This window comes from Bos indicus, chromosome 18, assembly GCF_029378745.1.
Source record: "Bos indicus isolate NIAB-ARS_2022 breed Sahiwal x Tharparkar chromosome 18, NIAB-ARS_B.indTharparkar_mat_pri_1.0, whole genome shotgun sequence".
NCBI classification, from domain to species: domain Eukaryota; kingdom Metazoa; phylum Chordata; class Mammalia; order Artiodactyla; family Bovidae; genus Bos; species Bos indicus.
In genome coordinates this window covers 64,119,193-64,132,624 of record NC_091777.1, presented here as the reverse complement: position 1 = coordinate 64,132,624, position 13,432 = coordinate 64,119,193, and the positions used below count along the sequence as shown (strand labels likewise).

Sequence of the window (13,432 nt, the reverse complement as noted above, 5' to 3'; positions counted from 1 at the left end):
AGTCCAAAAGGACACTACTAATGATCAAAGGTTAAATTTAAAAAGAAGATATAACAACTGCAAATTCATATGCACCCAACAGAGGAGCACCTCGATATACAAGAGAAATATTAACAGATCTAAAAAGAAAAATCCATGGTAACACCATCGTAGTGGGGTCTTCACCACCCCAATTATGTCAATGGACAGATCATCCAGACAGAAAATAAATCAAGAAACACGTTAAACCAACCAGATCTCACCACTTTTATTCAACCTAATTTTGAAAGTTCTAGCCATAGTAATCAGAGAAGAAAAAGAAATAAAAGGAATCCACATTTGAAAGGAAATAGTAAAACTGTCACTGTTTGCAGATGATGCAATATTATATATTGCTAAGTCACTTCAGTTGTGTCCAACTCTGTGCGATCCCATAGATGGCAGCCCACCAGGCTCCCCGTCCCTGGGATTCTCTAAGCAAGAACACTGGAGTGGGTTGCCATTTCTTTCTCCAATGCAGGAAAGTGAAAAGTGAAAGTGAAGTCGCTCAGTCGTGTCCGACTCTTAGCGACCCCATGGACTACAGCCTACCAGACTCCTCCATCCATGGGATTTTCCAGGCAAGAGTACTGGATTGGGGTACCATTGACTTCTCTGAATATTATATATAAATAATTCTAAAGATGTATCATAAAACTACCAGAGCTCACTTATGAATTCAGGAACACTGCAGGAGACAAAATTAATACACAGAAATCTCTCACATTTACATTAGAACAACAAGCTGTTAGAAAAAGAAATTAAGGAAACAGTTCATTTACCATTGCATCAAGAATAAAATATCTCTGAATAAACCTACTGTAGGAGATAAAAGAACTATACTCGAAAAGTCTGAGATGCTGATGAAAGAAACTAAAGTGACACAAAGGAGGGACAGATATATTCTGCTCTCAGATGGAAGAATCAATGCTGTTAAGATGATGATACTGTTACCGAAAATGGGGTCCAGCTGCTCGCCACTCAAAAGCCGTTACAGGCCAGGTTGGTGGAGAGAACATTTGCTTTATTTTAGATGCAGGTGATACGGGGAGAGGGGTGACGTCTGTCCAATGGCCAAGGCCCTCTACTGACAATCAGCGGGTAAGAGGTTTTACAGACAGAGGCGAGGGGCTACATGCAGAAACAGCACAGTCAGCTCTGACAGTCATCTTGAAGTTGGTCATTGGTGGTCTGACCAGCGTCGTCTTGTTTTAGGCGCAGTGAGTGTTCAGTTCCGTGTTTGTTCCCATTTCTTTAAGGCCAGTTCTTGGAGTTGCGGCACCTTTTGTGAGGCTACAGTATGGTCATGATGTAGTTAACGTCTTCCACCTAGTGGGAGGTTTCATTATCTGCAAGACAGCTCACAAGATATGGCTCAGAATATTATCTGTAGCCTTTGAAAAGAAACTAAAAGTCCTCGACTTTGCTTAATAGCTACATTATTATTGTTTGGACTCGTTTAACTGTTTTCCTTCGTTTTTGCATGTTTTAACTTCCCCTATTAAACTTATTCTTTGGCTAAAGTCATTCTACAGATGAAAGGCAGGTAGAGGACATTGTGAGGACTCAGCAAAGACCACAGGGTCCTGCTCTGTATCAACACTATACAAGGCAATCTACAGATTCAATGCAATCCATTTCAAATCGCCAATGGCATTTTCCATAGAACTAGAATAGGAAATATAAACTTATCCTGTCATGAGGAGTCATGACACCAAGAAACACCAAGAGCAGGGTCATCCTATAGAGGGAAGTAGGTCAAAGATAGGATTAAAAAAGGAAAGACGGAGAAAGACTGAGACTGGGGGAGAAGGAAAGGGCGTGACAACTAAATGCAACACCAAGTCTTGTTGGGAATCTCAACCAGGAAAGAAGAGGAGCTATTTGGGATCAGTTGGAAACTCTGAACAGGACCTGTGGGTAGTAGTGCTGTATCCACGTTGGTTTTCTGAATCAAACATCGGTGTGCTGGTCATGTAGGAGGGTGTCTTTGTTTAGGGAAAACCATGCTAGTCAGCTAAGGGTGGAATTCACCATTTTCCCACAGTGCTCTGAAGTGGCTGGATAAAAATCTAGTGATAAAAGGATCAAATATAGAGACAGTAGTTGATAAATGAAATGTATTAAAGTGTTAATAATTGGAGTAGTATTTAAGTGAGGAAGAAAATATATTATTCCTGAAATTATTTTAATCAATTATTTAAAAGCTAAAAATAACACAAAGGCATTTAATTCCTTAGTGTTTAAAACAAGGTTATCTGTTACTTATGATCACATTGTATTACATTTTTATACACTTTAATATGGAAAAAAAGCACATAAAATTATTTTTAGACACGTAAACATTGAAACAACTCACTCATTATAAATCTAATTCCTTAAAGGGTAAACGAATTTCTTCAGAGGAAAAATTCTACCAAAGTGGAAACCATTTATACAAAAAAGATGCTAAAGACAATAGAAATGGCAGCCATATTGATACATGGATAAACTTCCCTTTCTCTTTGTTTTTTATTTTGCATAGACAAAAGTAGTCCATGACAGCAAAGAGCATAGCATTAATTATGAGCAACAAATATATAGACACACTATTTGGGATCCAGCATGTTCAAAAGCAGAGACATTACTTTGCCAACAAAGTTTTGTCTAGTCAAGGCTATGGTTTTTCCTGTGGTCATGTATGGATGTGAGAGTTGGACTGTGAAGAAGGCTGAGCGCCAAAGAGTTGATGCTTTTGAACTGTGGTGTTGGAGAAGACTCTTGAGAGTCCCTTGGACTGCAAGGAGATCCAACCAGTCCCTTGTGAAGGAGATCAGCCCTGGGATTTCTTTGGAAGGAATGATGCTAAAGCTGAAACTCCAGTACTTTGGCCACCTCATGTGAAGAGTTGACTCATTGGAAAAGACTCTGATGCTGGGAGGGATTGGGGGCAGAAGGAGAAGGGGACGACAGAGGATGAGATGGCTGGATGGCATCACTGACTCGATGGACATGAGTTTGAGTGAACTCTGGGAGATGGTGATGGACAGGGAGGCCTGGCGTGCTGCAATTGATGGGGTCGCAAAGAGTCGGACACGACTGAGCGACTGATCTGATCTGATGTGATCTGATATAACAGCTACAACCACCAATAAAAAATAGTTATACCATTAGAGTATAATATTTTAATAGAATATAAAAACACCACACTGTCCAAAGTAAAGGCAAAATTTTAAAAATTAGAAAGAAACAGGACAAACAGAAAACAAATGCCAAATTTCCATTCTGCAGTGATGAAAACTAAATATGCAAGCAACAATGCCAAGATGGAAGCTGTGTCTTCTCTGAGCTGGTAGTTCCATGGATTGACTTTCAGATCTCCCAAAGCAGCACCTGCAATAAGCTGACCTTTTGTGTTCATGGGGTTTTACTAAAAAATGGTGTTGAGTACAAATGTCAAACGGTATCAACAGCCAGTTACAAGATAAATAAGTCATGGGGATGGGATGTCCAACATAGTGCTATTGTTGACTACACTGTTGCATTTTCAGAAAATGCTGAGGGATTGAAACTTCAAGTTCCCATCACAAGAAAGAATCTGTACAATGTGTGTGTGTGTGGCGGGGGGGGGGGGGGGGGGGGGGGGGGGGGGGGGAATTGGGGGTGGGGTGGGGGTGGGGTGGGTACACAGATAGTAAGGTGGATTGCAGGGACCATTTTGCAACACATTCAAGTACCTGTTCGTTATGTCATAAAACCCATTCGTTATGTCGTAAAACCCTCTCGTTATGTCGTAAAACCCATTCGTTGTGTCGTAAAACTAAAACTAATGTAATATTACATATGAGTTATAACCCGATTTAAACACTTGGCACTGAGTAATCACAGAATAATTTCCGTTATTATTCCATCAGTCTACTAAATATTTATCACCTTAATCATATTTGCTATCAACTTAAGAGGAGAATGGAGGCTAGGGGTGGCAGCTGGGAGGACCAACCCCACGTCCAAGGAGCTGTGGCTGCATGGGTGCAGGAGGGCCTAGAGGAGCTATCCCATGTTGAAGGTCAGGAAGGGCGGCGGGGAGGAGGTACCCCTCGTCAAAGGTAAGGAGCAATGGCTGTGCTTTGCTGGAGCAGCTGTGAAGAGATACCCCACGCCCAAGGTAAGCGAAACCCAAGTAAGATGGTAGGTGTTGCAAGAGGGCCTCAGAGGGCAAACAAACTGAAACCATACTCACAGAAAACTAGTCAATCTAATCACACTAGGACCACAGCCTTGTCTAACTCAACGAAACTAAGCCATGCCCATGGGGCAACCCAAGATGGGGTGGGTCATGGTGGAGAGATCTGACAGAATGTGGTCCACTGGAGAAGGGAATGGCAAACCACTTCAGTATTCTTGCCTTGAGAACCCCATGAACAGAATGAAAAGGCAAAATGATAGGATACTGAGGACAGGGAGGCCTGGTGTGCTGCAATTCATGGGGTCGCAAAGAGTCGGACATGACTGAGCGACTGATCTGATCTGATAAGAGGAGAATCTAGCAGTTCTAGGATCCCTAAGGAGCAGCAAGACAGGAGAAATGGTGGGAAAACAGGAAACCTAGACATCAGAAGTCTGCATCAACCACAGACGAAACTCTACAAGAACCGTGAGATAAAAAGAACAAGCGGAATTCAGTATGTAAACAATGACGAAGGTGACCACCAGCAAAAGGATGGTGTGGGCGGCTCTGGTCTCTGGGGGGCATCTGTGGTGTCCAGTGGAGGTGTAAATATACTGCACCCTCTGGTGGTGTCTGAGCAGGAGAAGCATCATGGAGCCACTGGACCAGACCATGAGGGTAAGAAACACGGCATCAGAGACAGACCACAGGTACAGATAGATAGATGGAATGATGGATGGATGTATGGATAGATGACAGAACAGGATGGATGGATAGATGATAGATAAAGAGATGGAAGATGGATGGAATGATGGATGGATATATGGATGGATGATAGAATAGGATGGATGGACGATAGATAAATAAATAGAGTCATGGAGGCTGTGCCCTTGAGATGTGTGTGTTTAACTCTGTGAATAATAGCTCTCACTTAAAAGAAATTCTTTAGAAGAAGGAAACACACATTTATTGGCAAGCTGAGGAAAGAGCCTCCCACTTGCCTAGTCCCCTGAGGGGCCTCTCCCTCATCATCCGCTCCTTGCTGGAAGTTCTCTCTTCCTTCTCCTGCTGGGAAGGCCTTTATTTAGGGCTCTGCTGTCCAGTTCAGCATAAGTCATTCCACAGGCTTCTCCAGCTCTGGGGACCTGGGATCCTTCATCCTAAAGGTAAGCAAGGATTGTAGGAATATTTAGCTGTAGAAAGTTAGCCACCATCAGAACTTCCCTGGGGGTTCAGTGGCTAAGACCCCCACACTCCCAATGCAGGGGGCCTGGGTTCGATCCCTGGTCAGGCAACTAGAGCCCCCCTGGCCGCAACTAAAGATTCCCGAGGGTCACAACTGAGACCCAGTGCAGACACATCAGTAAAATTTTTAAAGAACAAGTTCTATGGCAGACTATGGAGTCTAGCCCCTGTATCACGATAGTGGCCCGTGAAAAGAGGTGTTCAGGACTGTTTTGCTTTTACCTGACTCCCCGCGGACGTGCCTCTGCCTACACCAGGCTTCGAGCAGGAAAGCCCCCGCAATAACCATAGTTACGGCGGCTAGAGCGAGTCTGATGTGGTTCCCCATGGTGTAATCTGAGGTTATGGAAGGCAGGGAAGCTAAAAGACAGAAGTGGATCAGCATGGACCATGCAGGGGTGTCCTCTACCCAGAGTGACTCTCATACAGCCGCCGGTTTTCCTGGCCGGTGGTCAGCTGCACCAACACTGAAGTTTTAATCATGGAAAAAATAAACACTGCAGTGCTTCTGCCTGCCTCCTCTGTTCTTTATATTCCCTCTGCCTTGTCATTTGTCTTTCACTTATTTGTCATTTTTGTTCATATTTATTTGGCTGTATTACATCTTATTTGCTGGGTGTAGGCTCCAGGGAACCAAGTCCAGCCCCCGGCATTGGGACTGCAGAGTCTTAGCCACCGGCCCACCAGTGAAGTCTCCATTTATTTGTTCTTTATCACATTTCCACTTTCCCACATTTCCTTTTTTCCCTTCTACCTCCATAAATCAGGAATCAAGAGATAAGAAAATGGCATCCCACTCGAGTATTTGTGCCTGGAGAATCCCATGGGCAGAGGAGCCTGGCAGGCTACAGTCCATGGGGTCACAAAGAGTCAGACACGACTGAAGTGATTTCACACACACAGCCTTAGGAGCAACTCTAAAAACTGAAGTTGCTCCACAAAGCACTGAAATAATTCAGCAGCTCCATCTGCTTCCCCCTCCATCGCACAGACCTTCATGCCGGCAGTCAGTCTAGAAAACTGAGCTTACTAGCCCAGCATCTGGACCTTGGAGGATCTCCGCTTCAGCCAAGAAGGGCTCCAGCCTGGCACTGGTCTTGGTTCCTAAAGAGAAGCCTGTGTTCGTGTCTTCCCCTACACATCCCAGTCAGTGCCAAGCTCTTCTCTAAACCATCACCAGCAGTGTTCCCTGCAGGCAAAAGCCACCAGGAGAAATAAGTAATGACACCACCTCGCTCAGTAAGCCCTCTCCCCATCTTGGGGTTGAGCACACAGACCCTGATTTCTAATCATAAACATTCACACGGGGGGCTTCCCTGGTGGTCCAGTGGCTAAGACTCTGCCCTCCCAATGCCACGGGCCTGAGTTTGATCCCTGATCACGGAACTAGACCCCACATGCTGCAACTAAAGATCCTGTGTGCTGCAACTAAGTGAAGCCAAATAAATAAATAAAAATAAATTTTAAAAAAGAGAGAAAGAGAGAAGTTGACAAAGTTGAGAAAAGGAAAGTCTGTAGCATTCAGTGGAACAAAATTCTGCCAGGAAGCAAAATCATCTCAGCCAAATTCAAACAGTAAGTGACCTGAGATATGGAAAGACATTGCATCCGTTTCTCTACATTGAGAAATCACCACATTCTGAGAACAACAACAACAAAAACTGCTCTTGAGAATAAAATCAAGATCACCAGGATAAACCAAACTTTAAGAGACGCGAGAGTGGTAGAAGGCATTCTGAGGATGGTGGGTTTGATCACTTTGAAGAAAAGCAGGAGAAATTGACCAATAATGTACAACAACAACAAAACAGGAGTAGAAAGTAGGAAAGAAAAGACATTAAAAAGAGGACATAGGGTGGACCTTCCTGGTAGTCCAGGGGTTTAAAACCCGCCTTGCAATGCAGGGGACGCAGGTTCGAGCCCCGGTCCGGGAGGATCCCACATTCAGTGGAGCCGCTCAGCCCATGCACCACAGTTACGGCACTGGAGCCCCCAGAGCCTGTGCCTCACAAGGAGAGAAGCCACTGCAGTGAGAAGGCTGCACCCTGCGGCAAAGCCCAGCCCGTGCAACTAGAGAAAGCCCAGGGGCAGCAACTGAAGACCCAGTGCGGCCAAAAGTAAATAAATGAATCAACTTAAAAAAAAGAAGTGCAAGTGGAGTAGAAACGAGAGCCAAAGTGTAAGTCACTGACTCACTTCAACTGGAAAAAGAAAAAAAAGCCCTCAAATCCCGCAGAACCTTACCCGCCACCCGGATCTCAAGGCGAGGACTGGCCTGTGAAGCCCGGAAAGGGGCCCTGGCCTGGTAGTACACGCAGCTGTAGTTCCCGCTGTCGCCGGCGCTCAAGTTCCGCAGGGAGAAGTCGGTCTCCCGCCCGGCCGGCGCCCGGACCTGCACCGGCGCTGCGCTTCCTGCCTTGAGCAGGGCGAACATGACCGGCCCCAGCTCCGCGGCCGGCCTCTGGCACTGCAGGGTCACCTCTTGTCCTTCGGTCACTGGCCCCCTTCGGTGTGCTTGGAGGGAAGGTTGACGGAGATACCCTGTGAGAGAAGGGAGACTCTGAGGTCACGGAGAGGGGAGCCTTGGGTGCCCCACTTGCCCTGTTCTCCTGGCAGGGGCTCCTTGTGGGACGTGTGAATGACCTCTTGCTCTTTCTGCCTGACTACAACAAGGTTTTTCCCTCCTAGGAGCCCTGGATCAAACCAAGGCATCACCTCTGTCCCTGTCTCTCTCCAACTCCCCTCCCAACAGCCCTGGAGGGGAAACCCCCTCTCCGCCTCTTCCTCCCCTGGCCCCGGGGCCGTCTGTCCTCCCCAGGTGCCCCCTCACCCGTCACCAGCAGTAGCAGGGCGTCGCTGGGCCGTGCGCTCACGTGGGGGTTCCCCCTCCTGTGGTATTCGCAGGTGTACTCGCCCGCGTGGCTGGACTTTACATCGGGGAGATGGAATTCAGCCTGGCCCTCTGTGGAGTCGGGTGACTGGACCATCTCCCAGACGCGTGCCCCCTTCCTGAGAGCAAAGCTTACATCCCTGGTGGGAGTCCCGCATCGCAGGGTCACAGAGCTCCCGTCGGGGACCACCGGGCTGGGCCAGGCCCTGAGGGAGGGCTTGGGAAGCACCTCTGGAAGGAAGCGGGTCTCAGGTCTGGGGGCACCCCACCCACCTGCTCTCAGGAAGCCCATGGAGGGGAGGGGAAAGTGGGGGCCCCTGGGAGGGAGGATCCTGAGGGCCCATGAAGAACCACTCACCAGCTCTTCCTCGGTCTGCTTGGCCGATACACAGCCCTGCAGGGAATGAGACAGAGACACCAGCCTGGAGCCCGCGTGGTCACCTCCTGGTCCCCAGGGGCCATCCTGGGGCTCCCGCCTGCGGGAGCGCGCCAGTCCCTACGCTGGACCCTGGGCCCTGCTCTGCTCCCAGCTCCTCCACGCCGACCCTCAGGGCTTCTCCAGGGCTGCGCTCACGTCCCAAGACCCCAGGACCTTTCTCGGCTCTGCAGAATGCCCCCGAGCCTCTTACCCTCTCGTTCTACCTGAGCCACGCTTTTCTCTGTCTCTCTCTCTTTTTGGCTGTGCTGCCCGTGGGCTCCTAGTTCCCACAGACATAGTAAGCAAACTGATGGTTACCAAAGGTGAAAGAGAAGGGAGGGATAAATTATGAGCTGGGGATGAACAGGGTCACACCACTGTACATAAAATAAGCAACAAGGACCTACTGAATAGCACAAGGAACTATTTTCAATATCTTGTAATAACCAGTAAAGGAAAAGAATCTGAAAAGTGTGTATGTATACACACACATACTACCACTAATGCCTGGATGTGGTAGATATAGGTTTACCTGAGTGCTAACATCTCTTTTGGAGAAGGAAAGGGCAACCCACTCCAGTGTTCTTTCCTGGAGAATCCCAGGGACGCCGGAGCCTGGTGGGCTGCCATCTATGGGGTCGCACAGAGTTGGACACGACTGAAGTGACTTAGGAGCAGCAGCAGCAATATCGCTTTAAAACTGATATCAAGCCTGTTTTCTAACATTATTAAAAAAGAGAGATAGATCTAACTCAACAGATGTTGGTTAGGTCTGTGTGGCTAAGAGAGTTCCTCTTTTTTACCCCTGTGTGGACTAAATAGTTCTGTGTCTTGCGATGAAAGAGGGAAGTTACCAAGCCTTTGAGCTAAAATTGCATGAGTCAGTCAAAAATATTGCATTTCATGTTTTGAAAAAAGCAGAAAAGTAAATACCCAAAAGGTGAGAAGACCCAAATGTCCATCAAAAGATCAATGGATTGCAAAAATGAGGTGCATACACACAATGGAATACTATTCAGCCATGAAAATGAATGAGGTTCTGATACACGCTACCACATGGACGGACCTGGAAAACATTAGGCTAAGTGAAACTTGCCAGACACACGAAAAAACAAATACGGTTATGACTCCACTTAAATACCTAAAATGGGCAAATTCATGGAGACAGAAAGTACAGTAGAAGTCACCAGGGGCTGAGGAGAAAGAGGAAACAGGTTATTGGTTAACAAGTACAGAGTTTATGTCGGAGATGATGAAAAAGTGTGGGCTGATGCTTTTCACAACATTGTGAATGCCCAGAATACCTCTGAAATGCATACTTGCAAATGGTTGAAAGGAGAAGGTTTTAAAAGCTCAAAGGCTAAAAGATCTCCGGAAGCAGTTGTTAATGGAATCAATGTCCAAGCAGGTCAGAGGGGACTGAATGATAAAAGGAATAATAAACATTGAATTCTTTCTCAGTCCAGTGGTTGAGTCCAAACTTCCACTGCAGGGAGCACCAGTTCGATCCCTGGTCGGGGAACTGAGATGTCATCTGCTGCCCTGCGTGGCCAGAAAAAGAAAAGGAGTAAAAAACATAAAATAGTAGTACTTGGATTTCCCTGGCGATCCAGTGGTTAAGAATCCTCCTGCCAGCACTGTTTACAATAGCCAGGACATGGAAGCAACCTAGATGTCCATCAGCAGATGAATGGATAAGAAAGCTGTGGTACATATACACAATGGAATATTACTCGGCTATTAAAAAGAATGCGTTTTAATCAGTTCTAATGAGGTGGATGAAACTGGAGCCTATTATACAGGCCGAAGTAAGTCAGAAAGAAAAACACCAGTACGGTATATTAACACATATATATGGAATTTAGAAATATGGTAATGATGACCCTATATGTGAGACAGCAAAAGAGACACAGATGTAAAGAACAGACCTTTGGACTCTGTGGGAGAAGGCGAGGGTGGGATGATTTGAGAGAATAGCATTGAAACATGTATATTACCATGTGTGAAATAGATCACCAGTCCAAGTTCGATGCATAAGAAGGGGTGCTCAGGGCTGGTGCACTGGGACAACCCTGAGGGATGGGGGTTCAGGATGGGGGACACATGTACACCCATGGCTGATTCATGTCAATGTGTGGCAAAAACCACTACAATATTGTAAAGTAATTAGCTTCCAGTTAAAAAAAAAAAGAATCCTCCTGCTAGTGCAGGGGACATGGGTTAGATCCCTGGTCTGGGAAGATCCCACATGCTGTGGGGCAGCTAAGCCCGTGTGCCATGACTACTGAGCCAGCCCTCCGCAACAAGAGAAGCTACTCACTCGCTACAACTAGAGAAAGCCTACACGCAGCAAAGCAGACCCAACACAGACAAAAATTTAAAAATTAATTAGTTAAGAAATTAGCACTTACTGAGCACACACTATGTGTGTTCTGCCACGCATGTGCTATGCTGTGTTAGTGGCTCAGTCGTGTCCAACTCTTTGTGACCCCATGGCCTGTAGCCCGCCCAAGAATGTCATGCATACTTGACCCTAATTGTGAAGGTAAGCCTGAAAGATGAGGAAGCTTTCAGATATTGGAGTGGTTTTCCCAAAGTTCCCCCAGATGGTGTGTGCAGGAGCTGTGTCTCCAGCGAACATGCTGCAGCCCTGCATTTCCTTCTGAAAACACAGCTAAGACATGTCTCTAAAACAGCCTCTGACGTGAGGAACACGAGGAGCAGTTTGGCCATCACAAATATATGATGATAGGAGAAGTGAAGGAAGTTCAAGTGTTAGTCACTCAGCCATGTCCGACTCTCTGCGACCCCGTGGACCGTAGCCCACCAGGCTCCTCTGTCCATGGGATTCTCCAGGCGAGAATACTGGAGTGAGTTGGCATGATAGCCGAAAGCCAAGTGCAAAGGCCCCCACGGAGGAGAGTTCTCCTCTCCAGATTTGCTGTGAATACCAAGCCTTGTTGGTTTCTGGAAATACTCGTCATGTGTCACCTCCTAGCTGCATAGCTGGAGGGCGGGGGACATTCTGAACCACGTATCTTTTCCCTCCTCGGGCATTTTCCAACCCGCAAGTCCCATCAGGCACGCCCAGGGTGCTTCCATACCAAAGACCATGTGGATATGTTCCTCTTAACTGAACATCGTGCCTGAGTGGAATCGTTTGGGGAGCTAGACCCTTCTGGGTTGAATTTGGCTTCCTCACATACCACCTGTGCAATCTGAAGCAAGCCCCTTGGTTCTGCAAACTCACATCTGAGTCCTAAGCTGTCGATGCGGACCTGATCTTCTCTTGCAGGGTTTTGCTTGGCTTGGCTGGTTGGTTGTTTGTGTGGGGAAGGATCAAAGAGGTGCCTCCCAAATGTGGAATATAGTCCACTGGTGTCACATGTGATGATTTTAGGTGGAAGGAAGGATGGTTAAAGCATTGCATGACAAGAGATAGTTAGGGAGTTTGGGATGGACGTGCACACACTGCTGTATTTAACTGGATAACCAGCAAGGACGTACTATAGACACAGGGAACTCTGCTCAGTGGTGTTCGGCAGCCTGGATGGGAGGGGAGTCTGGGGGAGAACGGGTACCTGTATATGTAGGGCTGAGTCCCTTCACCGTTCACCTGAAACCATCACAGCGTTGTTCATTGGCTGTACGTGCTCACTCGCTCAATCGTGTCTGACTCTTTGTGACCCCATGGACTGTATGTAGCCCACCAAGCTCCTCCATCCATGGGATTAACCCAGCAAGAATACTGGAGTGGGTTGCCATTTCATTCTCCAGGGGATCTTCCCAACCCAGGGATCAAATATATATCTCCTGAGGTTCCTGCATTGGCAGGCAGATTCTTTATCACTGAGCCATCTGGGAAGCCTTGCTAATTGGCTATACCCCAAATCAAAATGAAAAGATTCTTTAAAAAAAAAAAAATTCCTGCATGACAGCGTGCCATGAGCACTCTCATATTGCCTTTGATGATATCAACAAGACGTCTATTTGAAACTAGCCTCCAATGTATCTTGATCATGGCTGATTGCCCTTCTAATAAAGAAATCATGTATTTCAGGCTCAGAAACTTGACATGGAACACTACACAGCATCTTCTCACGTTTATTATCTTGCTGCATTTTTTTTATAGTTACCTTCTATGTGACACTGGACTTTTTATTAATGGTATTGATATAGAGCCTCTAACATATATTTTTATGTTAGCAAAACAGTGTGAGTCAATCTTAAGAAAACACAAAGCCAGAATAAAAGAAAAACTAAAGCCTATAAAGTTCAGGTATTCAGCAAACATCCCAAACAAAGCTGGGACAAGAGCAATCCGTTTGTTAAGCACTGGTTTAGAGGGAACGTGTATATTGCACTCCGATTTCCGACACATGATATGCATTCAGTAACTAAAGTTGATGTCATTTCTCTCTCCAAGCCCAATGTAAACTTCTCACCAGTTACCTTATTTTCTGTGTTCTCCATGTATGGCCCTGTGAGACTTACTGAAGCAGAGAAGGAGAAGTAGTTTGGAGAGCATCATAGCATGTCAGCTTGGCCACGGATCCTTCTGTTTTGCAGCCACAGAAAGGGGAAAAGCTGGAATGACCAGTGCCTCACCGCCCCTCGTACTCCAGAGTGAGGGCAAGAACAGTTTTCTTGGGCAGTGCAGTTCCCTCTTCCCACACCTTCCGGAAACGTGTTGAGGATGTCAATTGCAACATGT

The 13,432-nt window shown here is 46.4% G+C and overlaps 1 protein-coding gene across 3 annotated transcripts; it reads right to left on the bottom strand.

Annotated features, from left to right (window-relative positions):
• Window positions 1–3,684: 3,684 nt before the first annotated feature.
• Window positions 3,685–13,432, bottom strand: TARM1 (T cell-interacting, activating receptor on myeloid cells 1). Of its 3 annotated transcripts, none has more exons than XM_019978601.2 (6): window positions 13,213–13,426; window positions 8,659–8,694; window positions 8,241–8,531; window positions 7,655–7,951; window positions 5,633–5,770; window positions 3,685–5,325 (listed from the first exon to the last, which is right to left on the bottom strand). In XM_019978601.2, the coding sequence occupies exons 1-6, from the start codon at window positions 13,247–13,249 to the stop codon at window positions 5,321–5,323; spliced, it is 804 nt and encodes a 267-aa protein (XP_019834160.2). In that variant the 5' UTR covers window positions 13,250–13,426; the 3' UTR covers window positions 3,685–5,320. The 3 variants fall into 3 exon arrangements, 2 of the variants coding, with proteins under 2 accessions (XP_019834160.2, XP_070627967.1); XR_011561730.1 differs by lacking the exon at window positions 3,685–5,325 and adding an exon at window positions 6,404–6,599 and having other exon boundaries at window positions 5,659–5,770; window positions 13,213–13,432; XM_070771866.1 differs by lacking the exons at window positions 3,685–5,325; window positions 5,633–5,770 and adding an exon at window positions 5,783–6,599 and having other exon boundaries at window positions 13,213–13,432.